The sequence below is a fragment of the Triplophysa dalaica genome, chromosome 21, assembly GCF_015846415.1.
Source record: "Triplophysa dalaica isolate WHDGS20190420 chromosome 21, ASM1584641v1, whole genome shotgun sequence".
NCBI lineage: Eukaryota > Metazoa > Chordata > Actinopteri > Cypriniformes > Nemacheilidae > Triplophysa > Triplophysa dalaica.
In genome coordinates this window covers 20,462,667-20,480,857 of record NC_079562.1, presented here as the reverse complement: position 1 = coordinate 20,480,857, position 18,191 = coordinate 20,462,667, and the positions used below count along the sequence as shown (strand labels likewise).

The window sequence follows — 18,191 nt, the reverse complement described above, 5'->3', positions numbered from 1 at the left end:
TGCACATCATCCAATGAGTGCTTTTTAGAGGAATACATTATAAAAAAAAAAATCTTATTCTTCATTCAGTATATACAAGCACAAATGGATTGATGTTGTGTACTGTACTGTAGTGTGAGAATGTTGAATTTCTTGATGTTTGGAGCCAGAGATGAAAGTCTAAATTATAAAACTGATGCAATAACAGCTGTGAGTGTTGATTCAAACTTACTCTGTCACCCTTTGGTCCAGACACACCGGGTGTTCCTCTCTCTCCAGGCATTCCCTGCAGACCCGGTGGTCCCTGAGCACCCGAAAGACCAGCAGGACCAACACCACCCTACACATCATATTGAGTCAATGAATGGATACATCGATCAATGCACAAGTGAGTGAGTAAGAGATTGAATGAGTGAGTGAGTGAGTGAGAGAGTGACTGAGTGACTGAGTGAACGACTAACTGAGTGAGTGATCGGTAAGTGAGTGAGTGAGCGAGCGAGTGATTGATTGATTGAGTAAGTGAGTGATTGATGAGTGATCAAGTGATCGAGTGAGTGAGGGAGTGAGCAATCGAGAGAATGAGTTAGTGATGGAAAGAGTGAGTGATCAAGTGACTGAGTGATGGAGTGAGTGATCGAGTAAGTGAGTGATTGATTCATTCGAGTGAGTGAGTGAGTGATCGGGTGAGTGAGTGATCAAGTGATCGAGTGATCGAGTGAATGATTGAGTAAATGAGTTAAAGAGTGAATGAGTGATCGAGGGAGTAAGTTAATGATTGAGTTAGTGATCAAGTGAGTGATTGAGTGACGGAGTGAGTGAGTGAGTGAGTGAGTGAGTGAGTGAGTGATTGAGTGAGTGAGTGATTGAGTGAGTGAAGGAGTGAGTGAGTGAGTGATGGAATGAGTGAGTGATTGAATGAGTGAGTGAGTGAGTGATCGGGTGAGTGAGTGATCAAGTGATCGAGTGATCGAGTGAATGATTGAGTAAATGAGTTAAAGAGTGAATGAGTGATCGAGGGAGTAAGTAAGTTAATGTTTGAGTGAGTGATCAAGTGAGTGAGGGAGTGAGTGATCGAGTAAGGAATCAAGAGTGAGTTAGTGATCAAGTGAGTGAGTGAGTGAGTGATTGAGTGACGGAGTGAGTGAGTGAGTGAGTGAGTGAGTGAGTGAGTGAGTGAGTGATTGAGTGAGTGAGTGAGTGAGTGAGTGAGTGAGTGAGTGATCGATTGAGCGATTGAGTGAGTAAGTGAGTGATTGAGTGAGTGAAGGAGTGAGTGATCGAGTAAGTGAGTGATGGAGTGAGTGATTGAGTGAGTGAGTGATCAAGTGATCGAGTGATCGAGTGATCGAGTGATGGAGTGAATGATTGAGTAAATGAGTTAAAGAGTGAATGAGTGATCGAGGGAGTAAGTAAGTTAATGTTTGAGTGAGTGATCAAGTGAGTGAGTGAGTGATCGAGTAAGGAATCAAGAGTGAGTTAGTGATCAAGTGAGTGAGTGAGTGAGTGAGTGAGTGATTGAGTGACGGAGTGAGTGAGTGAGTGAGTGAGTGAGTGAGTGAGTGAGTGAGTGATTGAGTGACGGAGTGAGTGAGTGAGTGATCGATTGAGCGATTGATTGAGTTATTGATCTAGTAAGTGAGTGATGGAGTGAGTGAGTGAGTGATAGAGTAAGTGAGCGATTGAGTGAGTGAGTGAGTGAGTGAGTGAGTGAGTGATCGGGTGAGTGATCGAGTAAGGAATCAAGAGTGAGTTAGTGATCGAATGAGTAATTGAGAGAGTCAGTGATCAAGTGAGTGATTGAGTGAGTGAGTGAGTGAGTGATTGAGTGAGTGAATGAGCGATTGAGTGAGTGAATGAGTGATTGAGTGAGTGAGTGAGTGAGTGATTGAGTGAGTGAAGGAGTGAGTGATCGAGTAAGTGAGTGATGGAGTGAGTGATTGAGTGAGTGAGTGATCGTGTGAATGATTGAGTAAATGAGTTAAAGAGTGATCGAGGGAGTAAGTAAGTTAATGTTTGAGTGAGTGATCAAGTGAGTGAGGGAGTGAGTGATCGAGTAAGGAATCAAGAGTGAGTTAGTGATCAAGTGAGTGAGTGAGTGAGTGATTGAGTGACGGAGTGAGTGAGTGAGTGAGTGATTGAGTGACGGAGTGAGTGAGTGAGTGAGTGAGTGATCGATTGAGCGATTGAGTGAGTGAGTGAGTGAGTGAAGGAGTGAGTGATCGAGTAAGTGAGTGATGGAGTGAGTGATTGAGTGAGTTAGTGATCAAGTGATCGAGTGATCGAGTGATCGAGTGATGGAGTGATGGAGTGAATGATTGAGTAAATGAGTTAAAGAGTGAATGAGTGATCGAGGGAGTAAGTAAGTTAATGTTTGAGTGAGTGATCAAGTGAGTGAGGGAGTGAGTGATCGAGTAAGGAATCAAGAGTGAGTTAGTGATCAAGTGAGTGAGTGAGTGAGTGATTGAGTGACGGAGTGAGTGAGTGAGTGAGTGAGTGATTGATTGACGGAGTGAGTGAGTGAGTGAGTGAGTGATCGATTGAGCGATTGAGTGAGTTATTGATCTAGTAAGTGAGTGATGGAGTGAGTGAGTGATAGAGTAAGTGAGCGATTGAGTGAGTGAGTGAGTGATGGAGTGAGTGAGCGATTGAGTGAGTGAGTGATGGAGTGATTGAGTGAGTGATTGAGTGAGTGAGTGAGTGAGTGAGTGAGTGCGTGAGTGCGTGAGTGATTGAGTGAGTGAGTGAGTGATTGAGTGAGTGAGTGAGTGAGTGATCGGGTGAGTGAGTGATCAAGTGATCGAGTGATCGAGTGAATGATTGAGTAAATGAGTTAAAGAGTGAATGAGTGATCGAGGGAGTAAGTTAATGATTGAATGAGTGATCAAGTGAGTGATCGAGTAAGGAATCAAGAGTGAGTTAGTGATCGAATGAGTAATTGAGAGAGTCAGTGATCAAGTGAGTGATTGAGTGATCGAGTGAGTGAGTGAGTGAGTGAGTGAGTGATTGAGTGAGTGAGTGAGTGAGTGATTGAGTGAGTGAGTGAATGAGCGATTGAGTGAATGAGCGATTGAGTGAGTGAATGAGTGATTGAGTGAGTGAGTGAGTGAGTGATTGAGTGAGTGAAGGAGTGAGTGATCGAGTAAGTGAGTGATGGAGTGAGTGATTGAGTGATTGAGTGAGTGATCGAGTGAGTGAGTGATTGAGTGAGTGATCGAATAAGTGAGTGATGGAGTGAGTGATTGAGTGAGTGAATGAATGAGGGATTGAGTGAGTGAGTGAGTGAGTGATCGAGTAAGTGAGTGATCGGGCGAGTGATCAAGTGAGTGAGTGAGTGATTGAGTGAGTGAGTGAGTGAGTGAGTGATCGATCGATTGAGCGATTGAGTGAGTGAGTAAGTGAGTGATTGAGTGAGTGAGTGATCGAATGAGTGAGAGACCGGGTGAGTGAGGGATTGAGGGAGGGATCAAGTGAATGAGTGAGAGAGTGATTAAATGTGTTAATGAGTGAGTGATTGAGTGAGTGATCGAGTGATTAAGTGAGTGATCAAGTGATTGATTGAGCGAGCGAGTGATCGAATGAGTGAGAGACCGGGTGAGTGAGGTATTGAGGGAGGGATCAAGTGAATGAGTGATGGAGGGAGTGAATGATTGATTAAATGTGTTAATGAGTGAGTGATTGAGTGAGTGAATTATCGATTAAGTGAGTGAGTGATCGAGTGAGTGAGTGAGTCAGTGATCGAGTGAGTGATGGAGTGAGTGAAGGAGTGAGTGAGTGATTGATGGAGTGAGAGAGTGAGTGATGGAGTGAGTGAGTGAGTGATGGAGTGAGTGAGTGAGTGAGTGAGTGAGTGAGTGAATGAGTGATGGAGTGAGTGAGTGAGTGAGTGAATGAGTGATGGAGTGAGTGATGGAGTGAGTGAGTGAGTGATGGAGTGAGTGATCGAGTGAGTGAGTGAGTGAGTGAGTAAGTGAGTGATTGATTAATCGAGTGAGTGAGTGAGTGATAGAGTGAGTGAGTGAGTGAGTGATCGAGTAAGTGAGTGAGTGAGTGATCGGGTGAGTGAGTGACCAAGTGATCAAGGGTGTGATCGAGTGATCAAGTGATTAGTGAGTGAGTGAGTGTGTGAGTGAGTGATGTGAGTGATTGTGTGAGTGAGTGAGTGAGTGATTGATTGAGTGAGTGAGTGAGTGAGTGAGTGAGTGAGTGAGTGAGTGATTGAGTGAGTGGTCGAGTAAGTGAGTGATTGAGTGAGTGATCGAGTGATTAAGTGAGTGATCAAGTGATTGATTGAGTGAGCGAGTGAATGATTGAGTGAATGAGTGAGAGAGTGATTAAATGTGTTAATGAGTGAGTGATTGAGTGAGGGAGTGATTAAATCTGTTAACGAGTGAGTGAGTGATTGAGGGAGTAAGTGAGTTAATGATTGAGTTAGTGAGTGATTCAATTAGTGAGTGAGGGATCAAGTAAGCAATCAAGAGAGAGAGTGATCGAGTGACTGATTGAGTAATCGAGGGAGAGAGTGATCGACTGTTTGAGTGAGTCAGAGATCGAGTGAGTGATTGAGTAATAAAGTGAGTGAGGGAGGGAGTGAGTGAGTGAGTGATTGAGTGAGTGATTTAGTGAGACAGTGATCGAGTGAGTGAGTGAGTAATGAAGTGATTGATTGATTGAGTGAGTGAATGTTTGAGTGAATGAGTGAGTGAGAGAGTTATTGAATGTGTTAACGAGTGAGTGAGTGAGTGAGTGAGTGAGTGAGTGAATGAGTGAGAGAGTTATTGAATGTGTTAACGAGTGAGTGAGTGAGTGAGTGAGTGATTGAAGGAGTAAGTGAGTTAATGATTGAGTGATCCAGTAAGTGAGTGATCGAGAGAGTGAGTGAACGAGTGAGTGATTCATTGAGTGAGTCATTGATCGAGTGAGTCAGTGAGTGAATGTTTGGGTAATGGATCCAGTGAGCGATTGAGTGAGTGATCGAGAGAGTTAGTTATCGAGTGAGAGAATGATTCAGTGATTGATCGAGTGATAACTCTGCATGACATTGGCCTGTGTTGTTCTCCTTCGTTCACTGTTAATTAAATCAGACTAATGCATTCAGCTGTATTTAATGCCCTTACAACAACAACACAATCAAGTAATTTTCTGACCTTCGCTCCATCAGATCCAGGTGTTCCTGGAAGCCCGCGGGGCCCTTGGAGGCCTGCTGGTCCTGCACCTCCTCTCTCTCCCGGGAACCCACGCTCACCCTGAGACGAGTGAGAGCATGTGAGATGCTTTAATACATGAAAGAAATGAATGTTTACAAACCTAACAGAGAAGAAAGACTGGTGACTCACTCGAGGTCCTGTGGCCCCAGCAGCGCCAGCTTCTCCTGGAACACCCTGAATAAGCAAACACATCGCGTTCAGCACTGTATAAGCAATTGATCAAGTCGAGATGTTCTTCATTTTCTACAAACTCACCTGATCACCAGGTTTGCCTCCTTCTCCAGGGGGACCAGGGGGACCGGGCAGCCCCTAGCAAAATACATCAGTATTCATGATTGTTTGAAAATTGGGTCACACTTCCACAGATCCAATTCACAGATCCAATTCTCGGTATAAATAAACCATTAACTATGAATGTTGCCTCAGTAAACAACTAATTTGTTGCTTATTAATAGTTAGTGAGGTAGCTGTTAGGTTTAGGTATTGGAAAGGTTAAGGTAAGTAGTTGAATTTGTGCTTTATAAGTACTAATAAACAGCCAATATGCTAAAAATAGGCATCTAATACGCAACTAGTTAATAGTGAGAATTGGTCCTTATACTAAAATGTTACCGAAAATTGTAATGACAATACAATAAAAAGCACTACAGCACTGTCAATGAGAAAAGATATCATTTGGTAAATAATTGGACCTAGTACACTCACCTGGAAGCCAGAAGGTCCAGGCTGACCCTGTTCTCCTCGTTCTCCTGCAGAGCCCTGAAATAATGAAGCCTTGTGTTGAGACCCTTAACTTCATCCCAACCATTCATTTAATGAGCACACAGCTGATGTAAAACAAACAGTGTGAAAGACACTTACAGCTGGTCCAGGAGGTCCCCCAGCACCCGTCTCACCATCTTTACCAGGCAGACCCTAGACAGAGGGATAGAGAGAAATGAACCTGAAGCTCTGGTGAGTATAAAAGTGTTTCTCCAAGATACATAAAATCCTGCCTTTCTCTGTATTCTGCATGTCAGTCTGATGGGTCTGAGATGATAGATTTATATAGATTTTCTGTAATATATTCTCCCTTAACTCTTTCACCGCCATTGACGAGTTATCTCGTCATTTAAAAAAAACGGTTCCCCCGCCAAAGACGAGTTTTTACGGCAATCAGTGTTTGCACTGTTGTACAGCAGCTGGCGCTGTTACACACCTTTGGGAAAAGGCACAGAATCCCAGAACGTTTGTTTCTTATCGGTTTTTGATGTTTGTTCTGAGTGTAATCTGGGTGGAATCTTTGACAAAAAACTTTAATTATCTCAGCTGTGTAATCAAAGTGATGCATTTTTGAAGAAATCTACTCACATCTAAGGAGTGATAAAACAAAGAACAAATGAAGATAGAAGAATACGGATTCTTTTGTTTAAAAGCAGAGACTCTCTTCTTTCATTTGACATATTGTTTGTCCATATATTCTTTGCAGAAAATTTACTGTGAGCCATTAAAATTTGGGTGAAAATGTTAAAAAACACTGGCGTAGGCTGGCAACTTTGAATGAGTTAAATAAACAAGGATGTTTGAATAATAATATAATAACAAATCAAACCTTGTCAATGTTATAATAAAAAGTAGCAGACAGGAAACAGGAATCATGCACCAATTTGATGTGTTTGTGCTTCAATGTTTCTCACGTGTGGAGTTCGTGTTTACTGTGGAGACGTGTGTGTGTTTTATTATTATATTATATATATTATTATCATAAAATCTGAGAAATATCCTCCCAAATGTAATAAACAAATATAGAAGGAATTCATGTAGAATTATTCAAGCTTTATTTCATTATTGAATATTGTCGCTGTCTGACTTTACATGAGATGGAAAAACACTGTTTGTTTTTGAAGAATAAACCCTATGTGCTTAAAGTGGATATTGTGGCTTTAAATTTGGTCAGACACAGATTCATTAAGACAGAGATAGAGTATTTAAAGATGTACAGGGCTGCTTTTGGTGACAATGGTTCTAAGATTAACTTAAGGCTTTTGGGAAACGCAGCCCATTTCAGAACAAAAAATTAAAGCATTCCAAGTGTTTTATTTAGAAAATCTGTATAAGAAAACGCTTTCCATCATGGCACATTAAAGCCTTTTATAATGTTCTAGTCAATCACATTACACAAGTTATAAAGTTTATTGTAGCGCAATGTTATAAAAGATGAAGTGCTACACACAGACCGTTTGGAATGTATGTGACACATGACAAATTCTTCTCTGCCCATCGAATACATAAAAGTCCTCAAATACGCATGATTTTATAATTGTTATGTTGTTATATATGTAAGAAAACAATGCCATTCAGAATATCTACCACGATCTTTTTAATCAGACAGCGTAGCAATTCTCTTATCAGTGATACATGCAACTCACTTCTTCACAACCCCCTTCCTCCCCCTATATGAATGTGACTGCCCTCTAGTGGCAACACTCAGAATACAATTATTCCAGAACACAACAATAATATTACTGTTTAAAATATTATATTCAAGGCTTCTGTTGAACAGCGACAATTATTGACATTATTATAATTATTTATAAATGTTTATTTGTGTGATAACATCATAATAATGTGCCCTAAGTAACATTTTAAAAGTTTACAAAACTGAGGGCGTGGATCAGGAACTTGTGAGTTCGGTTAGATACTCTCGATCTATAGATACGGATTGTTAAACTGAGGGAACAAATCACAATTTTGTTTTCCTTAACTAAAGGTTTTCAGACTGATGTCCAGTGATGTCTTATCCCAGAGGAACGATTATTTTTAGGCGTTTTAGTACCGTACAGGAAGTGAATGGGGGGGATCAGGAAAGAATCACAAGCCGGAACTCAAACTCTGGTCGCCTGAACATCGGCACATGTGTCACAGCACTGCCCACAAGGCCATTGGCTGAGACATTCTGCAGGAAAGTAGTTTTATTTTCACAAGTGTCTAACAATGGGCTAGTTGCATGTAGCCGCCATATTAGGTTTCTGATCAGCGAGTGTGGGCGGGCTTATTTACCCTCATATAACAAATATATTTCGAACCGGCAAATATCAGCGTTTTTTAGACAAAAGTAAGAAACTGATACAGTATATCATTGACATGACAGACAAACCTCTTAACATTGCTGAGTACCTGGTTAAGCCAACACCGCAAAAAAGACTTTTACTCATTACCTCCCCGTTTACATTTATGCATTTGGCAGACGCTTTTATCCAAAGCGACTTCCATTGCATTATCCTTTACATTTATATATATATATATATATATATATAGGTATGTGCAATCCCCTGGGATCGAACCCATGCCCTTCGCTGTTAACGCAATGCTCTTTCCACTGAGCTACGGGAAAGCTTGCTCTATAGTCCATGCTCATGTGGTTAACCAAAGTCCCTGAACACAATTCATTGGGGGATTAAGAAGAACATCAAAATGTATGGGCATACGAGTTTATTGTTGTTTTGCTTAAAGAAGATGTGATAAGTGGAGGAACGTGGGGTGTTGCGTAGGCTGGTAGAAAACATCATCAGCTTTTTTGCTGTTTTGTTGAGTTGTCTTGGCTCAACGAGGTCCTGAGCAATGTACCGAGGACTTTCTGTCGTATCACTGATATATTCCTTTGTTCTTTTTATCTACAAAACGCCTGATAAAAATCCTTAGTTTCACATATAGTGTTATACGACCGGAAGTTAACATGCCCACACACGCTGATGGGAAATCTAATATGGTGGCTTCATGCAACTAGCCCATAAGTGTTTAGCTCACTCCTCAATGATGGAACACGCAGCACTGGGTAACACATCAAACATACTGCACACCTCACAACAATATTCTGTTTTACAGTCTACACCTTACATTCCCGTTTTCACTGGAACACTATGAATATTGACCCAATTTACTTCATTTAAGTTCAACACAATTTAAAATAAAAATTGTCACAACATGATTTTTTGAACATGATGTTACATGTTGGGACTACATAAATAAACTGGGCAGATGATTTATATTTCCCAACATGGTTTTTATAAGAGAGATCTATTTTCTTCATGAAGTGTGATTTTATATCCATAAAGTTAGTGTTTAACAAACATAAAGAATAAAACTTGAACATATAAAAATCGTGTCTGTTTAACATTCACAATTAATTGGGAAACTTGAATATTAATAAAGGACGATGAGTAAACGTAACTTGCAACAGATTTATTATGTCAACCCAACAGATTCTTTTCAGTATGTTTCATTCCTGTTTTTAATTCAGATTTCTATGTTATTTTGCATTTGTGTTTCTTTTTGATGTTTTAGGATGGACAGGTTTCACCTTCACCTTAGTAGGACTAAAGTAGAGAGTGTTCTGAAGATAAGCATCGCAGATGTGTTGACATGAGTTACTTACACGTAAACCAGGAGCTCCGGCGAGTCCTTTCTCTCCCGCTTTCCCAGCCTCACCCTGATGAGAAGAAACACCACATGTGACATGTCCGACTTATGTTCACCTTCACACAACACAAACATTATGCGGTATTTACATTGGCACCCTTGGGTCCGGGGAATCCCATGATTCCAGGCTGACCACGTGCACCCTGAGGGCCGAGGGATCCGGGACGGCCATCTTCACCAGGAGCTCCCTACATGAACGACAGGAACACCAGAGAAAAACAACACATCCGTTAATGTGTTCCAACCATATGTACCTCTTTATCTTTTATATTTCATTTGCCCTCGGCAGGTTTAGTACAACAACACAAGTGTAGTCTGACAGAATAAAAGCATCAATGCTGTGTACTCACAGATGGACCAACTTTCCCTTGTGGGCCAGCATCACCGGGACGTCCCGTCAGACCCTACACACACACACACACACACACGCCTGTGAGTGAGTCTGACAAATACCATGTTTGAGGAAATGTTTGTGTGAAAGAATGACTTACTCTGGCACCGGGCAGACCGGGTTCTCCAGGCCGTCCGGGATCACCGCTGGCTCCTTTAGGACCTGATCCTCCTGGAGCTCCACGCTCACCTGGAGCGCCCTGCGACACAATAACACGACACCACAACACATGACAGGGTTGTTGTCATAAACATTCGCAGGTCGCTGGTCAGGCTTGTGATGTGCAGAAATCAACAGGTCGACTATCTGCTGATGTGAGTTTCAATAGTTGACATGTGTTTGATGATGCATCTATTAATTCTCTCATGTCATTTAGATTTTTTGTCCACACCAGCAGTGACGGCATGCAAAGTGAGTCACAGTTGATTATATATAAGAAACTATTATTTAAATAATGCAAACAAGGGATGAACAAAATGAAAAGAATATCTTGAAATCTCAGTAAGCTACAGTGGGTCTATTTGTGATTTGCTGTGCGATATGACATGTGTACACACATATCTCTACATATAACACATCAACCCAGTTATAATACAGTGGAAAGAAGAAAACTGAAAGGCACGTTTGTTCCATAGACTAAAATGGGGAAAATAGAACACATTTGAAAACTTTTCATGAAATGATAAAAGCAGCTTGATAACATAAAACCAGACTGAAGAAGCAGCTCAAAGCAGCCAACCAGTTTTTTTTTGTAGAATATTTAAGGTGAACATGCATTAAACTACCAATAATTAAATACATTATCATCAATCACTGTCACACATACATTATGAGAATATAGTGAGAAACGACAGTTTGATTGTATTTATCTCCTGTATTTGAGCACATGTGACCTGTCAGCCAGTATATACAGTTGAAAGAAAAAGTATGTGAATCCTTTGGGCTTACTTGGATTTCTTCATAAATTGGTCATAAAATGTGTTCTGATCTTCATCTAAGTCACAACAATAGAGAAACACAGTCTGCTTAAACTAATACCGCACAAACATTATACGTTTTCATGTTTTTATTGAACACAACATGTAAACATTCATAGTGCAGGGTGGAAAAAGTATGTGAACCTTTGGGTTTAATAACTGGTTGACCCTCCTTTGGCAGCAATAACCTCAACCAAACGTTTCCTATAGTTGCAGATCAGACCTGCACAACGGTCAAGTGAAATTTTGGACCATTCCTCTTTACAAAAGTGTTTCAGTTCAGCAATATTCTTGGGATGTCTGGTGTGAATCACTCTCTTGAGGTCATGCCACAGCATCTCAATCGGGTTGAGGTCAGGACTCTGACTGGGCCACTCCAGAAGGCGTATTTTCTTCTGTTGAAGCCATTCTGTTGTTGATTTACTTCTATGCTTTGGGTCGTTGTCCTGTTGCATCGTCCATCCTCTGTTAAGCTTCAGTTGGCGGACAGATGGTCTTAAGTTTTCCTGCAAAATGTCTTGATAAACTTTGGAATTCATTTTTCCATCGATGACAGTAATCCGTCTAGGGCCTGAGGCAGCAAAGCAGCCCCAAACCACGATGCCCCCTCCACCATATTTCACAGTTGGGATGAGGTTTTGATGTTGGTGTGCTGTGCCTTTTGTTCTCCACACATAGCGTTGTGTGTTCTTTCCAAACAACTCAATTTTGGTTTCATCTGTCCACAGAATGTTTTGCCAGTAGTGCTGTGGAACATCCAGGTGCTCTTTTGCAAACTTCAAACGTGCTGCAATGTTATTTTTGGACAGCAGTGGCTTCCTCCGTGGTGTCCTCCCATGAAGTCCATTCTTGTTTAATGTTTTCCTTATTGTAGATTTGTCAACAAAAATGTTAGCATGTGCCAGAGATTTCTGTAAGTGTTTAGCTGACACTCTAGGATTCTTCTTCACCTCATTGTGCATTCTGCGCTGTGCTCTTGCAGTCATCTTTACAGGACGACCACGCCTAGGGAGTGTAGCAACAGTGCTGAACTTTCTCCATTTGTAGACAATCTGTTTTACTGTGGACACATGGACATCAAGGCTTTTAGAAATACTTTTGTAGGCCTTTCCAGCTTTATGTAAGTCAACAATTCTTGATCGTAGGTCTTCTGAGAGCTCTTTTGTGCGAGGTATGGTTCACATCAGACAACGCTTCTTCAGAACAGCAAACTCAAAACTGGTGTGTGTTTTTTATTGGACAGGCCAGCTTTAATCAACACATCCAATCTCATCACATTGATTGGACCCCAGGTTGGCTGACTCCTGGCTCCTATTAGCTCTTGGAGAAGTCATTAGCCTAGTGTTTCACATACTTTATCCACCCTGCACTATGAATGTTTACATGTTGTGTTCAATAAAAACATGAAAACGTATAATGTTTGTGCGGTATTAGTTTAAGCAGACTGTGTTTCTCTATTGTTGTGACTTAGATGAAGATCAGAACACATTTTATGACCAATTTATGAAGAAATCCAAGTAAGCCCAAAGGGTTCACATACTTTTTCTTTCAACTGTAAGTGATTTGTCTGGATAAAATGCATTTCATAATAACTAAATATTATCTTTTCATATAGATTTTTTTTACATGTACTGTATAGTATACATACATAAACATATACTGTATATGCTGTCAATCGATTAAATCAAATAATCTGATTAAGCACACATAACATTCTGCCTCTGAGGTGGCCTCCTGATCTTATGGTGTACCCTAGGGATGCATTCTGGTTTCCATCCTTTTTAACCTATATTTACTCATCCTGACTCTACTTAATATATGGTCTGTTGTTCTACTCTTATGCTGACGACACCCACATCTATCTGCCCCTAAAGCAAAGCTTTAATGATTTGAATACACTTTACATGTTAAAGCCTGGAAATCGCTAAACTTCTTGACTTTTAATGAAGAAAAATGGAAATTATAGTGTTTGGTCAGCCGGACACAACCACACCAAATACAAACCTATGTTATTTGACCTCCTGAAAAAACCCAAATTAATATGGTAGTAAAGTTCTGCTTTTTTAGCTTTGAATTCTTGCTAATGCAAAGCCTTACTTGTCCAGAAAAATGTTTAAAAAAAGTCATCCACGCTTTTATTACATCTAGATTGGATTACTGCAACTCCCTATATTTCACCATTGGTCAATCGACTTTCGACTTTGAACAAGTACCACAAAGTTTGAGCACATTACTCCAGTTCTACATACCCTACACTGGTTGCTCGTGCACTATAGAATTGATTTATAAATTATTTTATTAGCGTTTAAAGCATTAAATGGTCTGGCTCCCTCTTATTTATCAGACCTTTTAACTGAATATAGGTCCACTGTTTCTCTTTGGTCATCAAACCAGAGATTACTGTGTATCCCAAAGTCTATGTTAAGATCAAGGGGCGATGGTGCATTTTCTATTGCTGGAATGCACTGCCCCTTTCCATTAGAACGGCCCCCAATCCTTCCATTTTGAAGTCTCTGCTGAAAACATACTTCTTTGACCTGGCTTTCTGTAATTGATCTTGTGTATGTCTTTTATGTATGCTGTCTTTTCCTTTTATTCTTTTTTATATTCATTTTAGATCTCTTTAAATTGTGCAGCACATTGGTCAACTTCGGTTGAATTCAAAAGTGCTGTATAAATAAACGTGACATGTTTTTAAATATACTTTTACGTTCCAAAATTTCACGTTTAATCTTCCAATAATGTAGAAACATCAGATTTCTTCAACAACGTCATTTTATGAATGAAAGCCAACATTCCGACTAGTATAAGTGAGAGCTCTCACGTCTAACAGTTAGGAAATATATAGAAATTGAATGAAATTCTCAAGCACTTTACAGTCTTTAATGCTTTGTTCTAAATTAAATACAGAATTAAAGCTACAAAATACACTGAATTGCTCTTTTCTTTTATTCTTTGATGAACATTAGTGACAGGAGTCACTGCAGCAAGTTTAAGTGCTGCCACTCTACGCAGATCGGATGCCTTTCCCATTTTCACAACTCTTTACATTCATTTAGGATTTTATTTAGCATGTGGAAATCTTTGCTTACAAAAATACTAGACAAAACAGGTTCCCTTTCTGTCCGTCTCTTAACGCTGTGTCGACAGAATGGGGTTTGATCTTGTGAACCTATTGTAACAGCGGGCCAGAGAGTTTAAGCCAACGTCACCCAGGTAAAACCGAGGAAGAAAGACATGAGTCCATTGGTTAAACACCCCGCACACTTTTATAGTGGTGTAGAAATGGGAAGGAAACCCTCCGGATCCGTCACACAGAAAAGGAACACACATTGTCAGTGGTAGAGCGACCATCACAGCTGTACCACTCAAACTCTGATGCAGGAGCAGCGTGCATACACAACAGACGTCATCCACATTAGACATAGGTGGCCGTTACACTATCATCTCTGAATGTACTTTTAAAAGGCCAATGAACTTGGACAGAGCGTGGTGCATGGACAGAGAAAAAGTGTTCTGATTGGCTGTGTTTTGTGGCGGATTGTCGCTTGACGCAACTTTTTTTGTGTATGGAATGGACAAACAAATTGCTTATGGTATGAATCACATCATGTTTGGTTCATATGCGGTGTTACAGTATTTGTAAATGACACATTGCTTTGCTCTTGTGAACAGTGTCTTAGTAGTTGTGAGGCGAGCCCACAATCTGCTTTTATGGATTTGATTTAGAAGTTAAAAGGTTGTGTGATTAGATTTTGTCAAGTCAAACATGTCCTTTTCATTTCAATCAACCAATCAGATTTGAGTTTACAGTTCATGTGAAGTTTAAGCGTACAACTAGGGTTGAAGGGGCTTGTACACCAAGGATAGTTCAGGGTTTGTTGACCCAGGGACATCTCTCATTTGGCAAAAACCGTTTGAGCATGACTGTAAATAAGTTGTAGTTGTTGTGTGTTATCTGTTCTTGTTTTCTTCAGTGATTCTGTTTGTTAACAGCAGGTGTTCACTGTACATTACTTCATCTATTACATTTCAAAGTTTGTTCTCAGATAGGCTGGTGTCACCTCGTTCAGGTCATCTTTGAGCTATTTTCTCTGTGGGTCTGAGCGTGACTGCTGTGTTCATACATGCACAAACAAACCAAACTAAGGGAGAATGGGCACCAGGTGTCTGAACAAATGCTCCAAATAAACATTCAGCAACTGTAAAGACATCTCACCTTTGGACCTGCCAAACCGTCTTGTCCAGGAAAACCTCTGTTACCAGGAGCTCCCTACAGAAAACAACAGTGAACGTCAAACTACCTCGTCTAATCAACAACACACACACACACACACACACTTCAGCTACAAAGGGTTTGTCATCTTACTCTCTCTCCAGATGGTCCGATGGGTCCGAGAGCGCCGGGCTCTCCTCTGGGTCCTCGCTTACCTTCCTCTCCAGCCGGACCCAGGGCACCTTGAGGCCCAGCATTACCCTAAAGAAAGCACAGTGAAGACCGTTTCATTCATCTTATATCAATGATCACAACATAGACGGAGCATTCACATGTTTAAGGATCAGTCAATGCTTTCAGAAGATGAGTAATAGTGCCCCCTACTGTATGACGCTGAACACATAGAAAGCCAGAAAAACTCATCAATGAAAAATAATTCAGTCAAGTGAAAGTCTGTCATTTTAAACAATAACGTATATATAATCAAGTAAAATGATGATCTTCTCATTGCTTTTTTACATTTTCACTCTTGAACATTTGTATTTGTCCCTCAGTTTGAAAATCATCGTGACTCCATGTTGAATTGTTGTCATGCGGTCATAAATTAAAAAAATAAAGAATATGACTTACAATCTCTCCTTTAGGACCCGCTTCACCCTTGAACCCAGCCAGACCTGAATCACCCTATAGGACACACAAACACAAACACCATCTATTACCCTCAGAAAGTCTACACCCCTCACTTCAGAATCAAACATGAAAGGTTTATGAAATGTGAATGAAATTACATTTCAGCATGACGACACAAGAAGGATGAAAAACAACCCTAAAAGTCAACCAATCACAGTTATGATATCTTTCTCTATCGCTCTTAAATACATTTCAGGTTGACACCTCGGCATGTCCAATGTTTTCTTTTTTGTCCAATATTTGTGTTCCTTTATTGCAGTGTTTCTCAACCGAGACAAACCAAGCATTTAAAATCAGTTTTCCTGTTTTTTTCAGTATGGACCTGGTTCCTTTAACCTGTGTTATGGCACTACAGGACCATTTTACATTTTCTTAGTAGTACAAGTATTCATTGTAAATTTTAAATTTTATTCATGCAAATTCCAGAGATAATTTTATTATAAAATGATTTAAGAGGAAGTGTTTGATAGTTCTATAACTTATGATTTCTGGTAATGTTCATACTAACCCAGGACCAGTTTCAGATTTTGCCTCAAGTGTTGACACACCTGCATATTTCTATTATGCCATGGGCTTGGTTTTATCCTTTAAATGTTCTTAAAATGGATATGATGCGTATTTGGGCACAATCAACTGATGTGGATGTGATTGTTTTAACAGAAACTTAGCTGAGCAAATCTGTATTAGAAAATGACATTTCTATTGACAGTTAGAGACACGAAAAATCCCTAAAACCAAATAGTGTATTATAATGAAGCGAGACATGAGACACTTCTCTGAGCATTCTTTCCTTCATGATGTTATTGGCTTATAGTAAGAAAATATTACTTTAATACCAGTCCTTATTAAAGCATGGGAATATTTCTATGCTTGTTTTTCTACAGTAGTATCAAACATGCCCCCTTCAAAAGGAATGGGGTGAAAGGTCGAAAATAATGCATAGTTAACTCCTTTTTTATCCAATATGCTCCATGAGTGAAATCTGGCATGGGTAAAAGCTAGGAAAACAGATCCAAATGCAGTTGGCTTAATTTTAGAAGACTGTGCAATGCATGTACAGTAGCGATAAGAAAAGCTAAAGCTTAGATTTAAAAAAAATGACAACGTTTCTTTAAAACTATTAAATCATTAACTGTAAATAATAGGGATTTGAAACTTCCACCTTGTATTATAAAAGGCTCGCATCCAATCACTGATAAAGTTAAAATGCTTAATTCTTTTGATAAACATTTCATAGCTTCTGTTTTTTTGGATTAATTCATCTAAGGATACCCTGATGAACCCTGCCATAGAACAATCTGAGGGACTTATGTCTAGTTTAAATGTTCACCTATTACAAGCTCTGAGGTGTGCAAAGGCCTCAAAATTTTAGATACTTCAAAACCAGCTGCTCCAGACAATTTGGAACCTTATTTTGAAAGTTAGTAGCAGAGTTAATTGCGCCACCTTTGACACACATTTAAACCTTTCTCTTGTCACAAATGAAATACCATTAATATGGAAATCTACTTATTGTCATGATTCTGCCACTCCTACTCATAGTATTCTCAGTCTTGAGGCAGGATCATGACAGACCAACGTGTCCAGTGTGAGAAAGCTATGACATTGTTTGCTTGTTATAGTTTCCCTTCAGTGTTTTTTATTGCCTACACATGTCCTTTGTTAATTATCCTTTGTTAGTCTCCCTTTAAAATGCCCTCATGTCTATTGTCCTGTGCCCATTCGTTTTTTGTGTTTGCCTTGTCTTTCCTTGTCTTGCTGTATTGAAGACATTGTGTCGCTGTTTGTATTTAGATTATTTTTTGCCCCCTTGTGGGAAGTGTTTTGGTTTGAATTCTTGTTCTGTTACCATAGGGTTTTTATTCATCAATTAAAGTCCTGTTTGTTACCTCCCTAAATCGTTGCCTGCATCTGGGTTCTTTGTCGCCACACAGCCCTGACACTTATGTTATTAGGCTGTTTAAAAGTGGAGATTCTACAAATTTGAATAATTACCGGCCCATTTCCAAGCTATTGGTGTTGGCCAAAATATTGGAAACTTTTGTCAGAAACAAGTGAAGGATTTTAATACTGTACATAATATCCTGTCTGACTTTCAATCAGGCTTCAGACTAATACGCCAGTCTTAAGTTTTAAACGATTTCATAGAATCTGTTGATAATACAAATTACCAGAGGTGGGGGACTCGAGTCACATGACTTGACTCGGGTGACTTGAGACACAATTTTCAGGACTTGGGACTTGCTTGATTGAAGTAAGAAAATGACTTGACTTTG

At 39.9% G+C, this 18,191-nt stretch overlaps 1 protein-coding gene across 6 annotated transcripts in view; it reads right to left on the bottom strand.

Annotated features, from left to right (window-relative positions):
• Positions 1-18,191, bottom strand: part of col2a1b (collagen, type II, alpha 1b) — a 72,698-nt gene that overhangs the window by 18,902 nt on the left and 35,605 nt on the right. For all 6 annotated transcript variants that reach the window (XM_056734340.1, XM_056734342.1, XM_056734343.1 and 3 more), the window contains 13 exons: positions 15,856-15,909; positions 15,379-15,486; positions 15,229-15,282; positions 10,133-10,231; positions 9,992-10,045; positions 9,731-9,829; positions 9,598-9,651; positions 6,045-6,098; positions 5,889-5,942; positions 5,439-5,492; positions 5,313-5,357; positions 5,124-5,222; positions 212-319 (listed from right to left, as the gene is read on the bottom strand). In XM_056734340.1, coding sequence (XP_056590318.1) covers positions 212-319; positions 5,124-5,222; positions 5,313-5,357; positions 5,439-5,492; positions 5,889-5,942; positions 6,045-6,098; positions 9,598-9,651; positions 9,731-9,829; positions 9,992-10,045; positions 10,133-10,231; positions 15,229-15,282; positions 15,379-15,486; positions 15,856-15,909 — 936 coding nt within the window. The remainder of the gene's footprint in view (positions 1-211; positions 320-5,123; positions 5,223-5,312; positions 5,358-5,438; positions 5,493-5,888; positions 5,943-6,044; positions 6,099-9,597; positions 9,652-9,730; positions 9,830-9,991; positions 10,046-10,132; positions 10,232-15,228; positions 15,283-15,378; positions 15,487-15,855; positions 15,910-18,191) is intronic.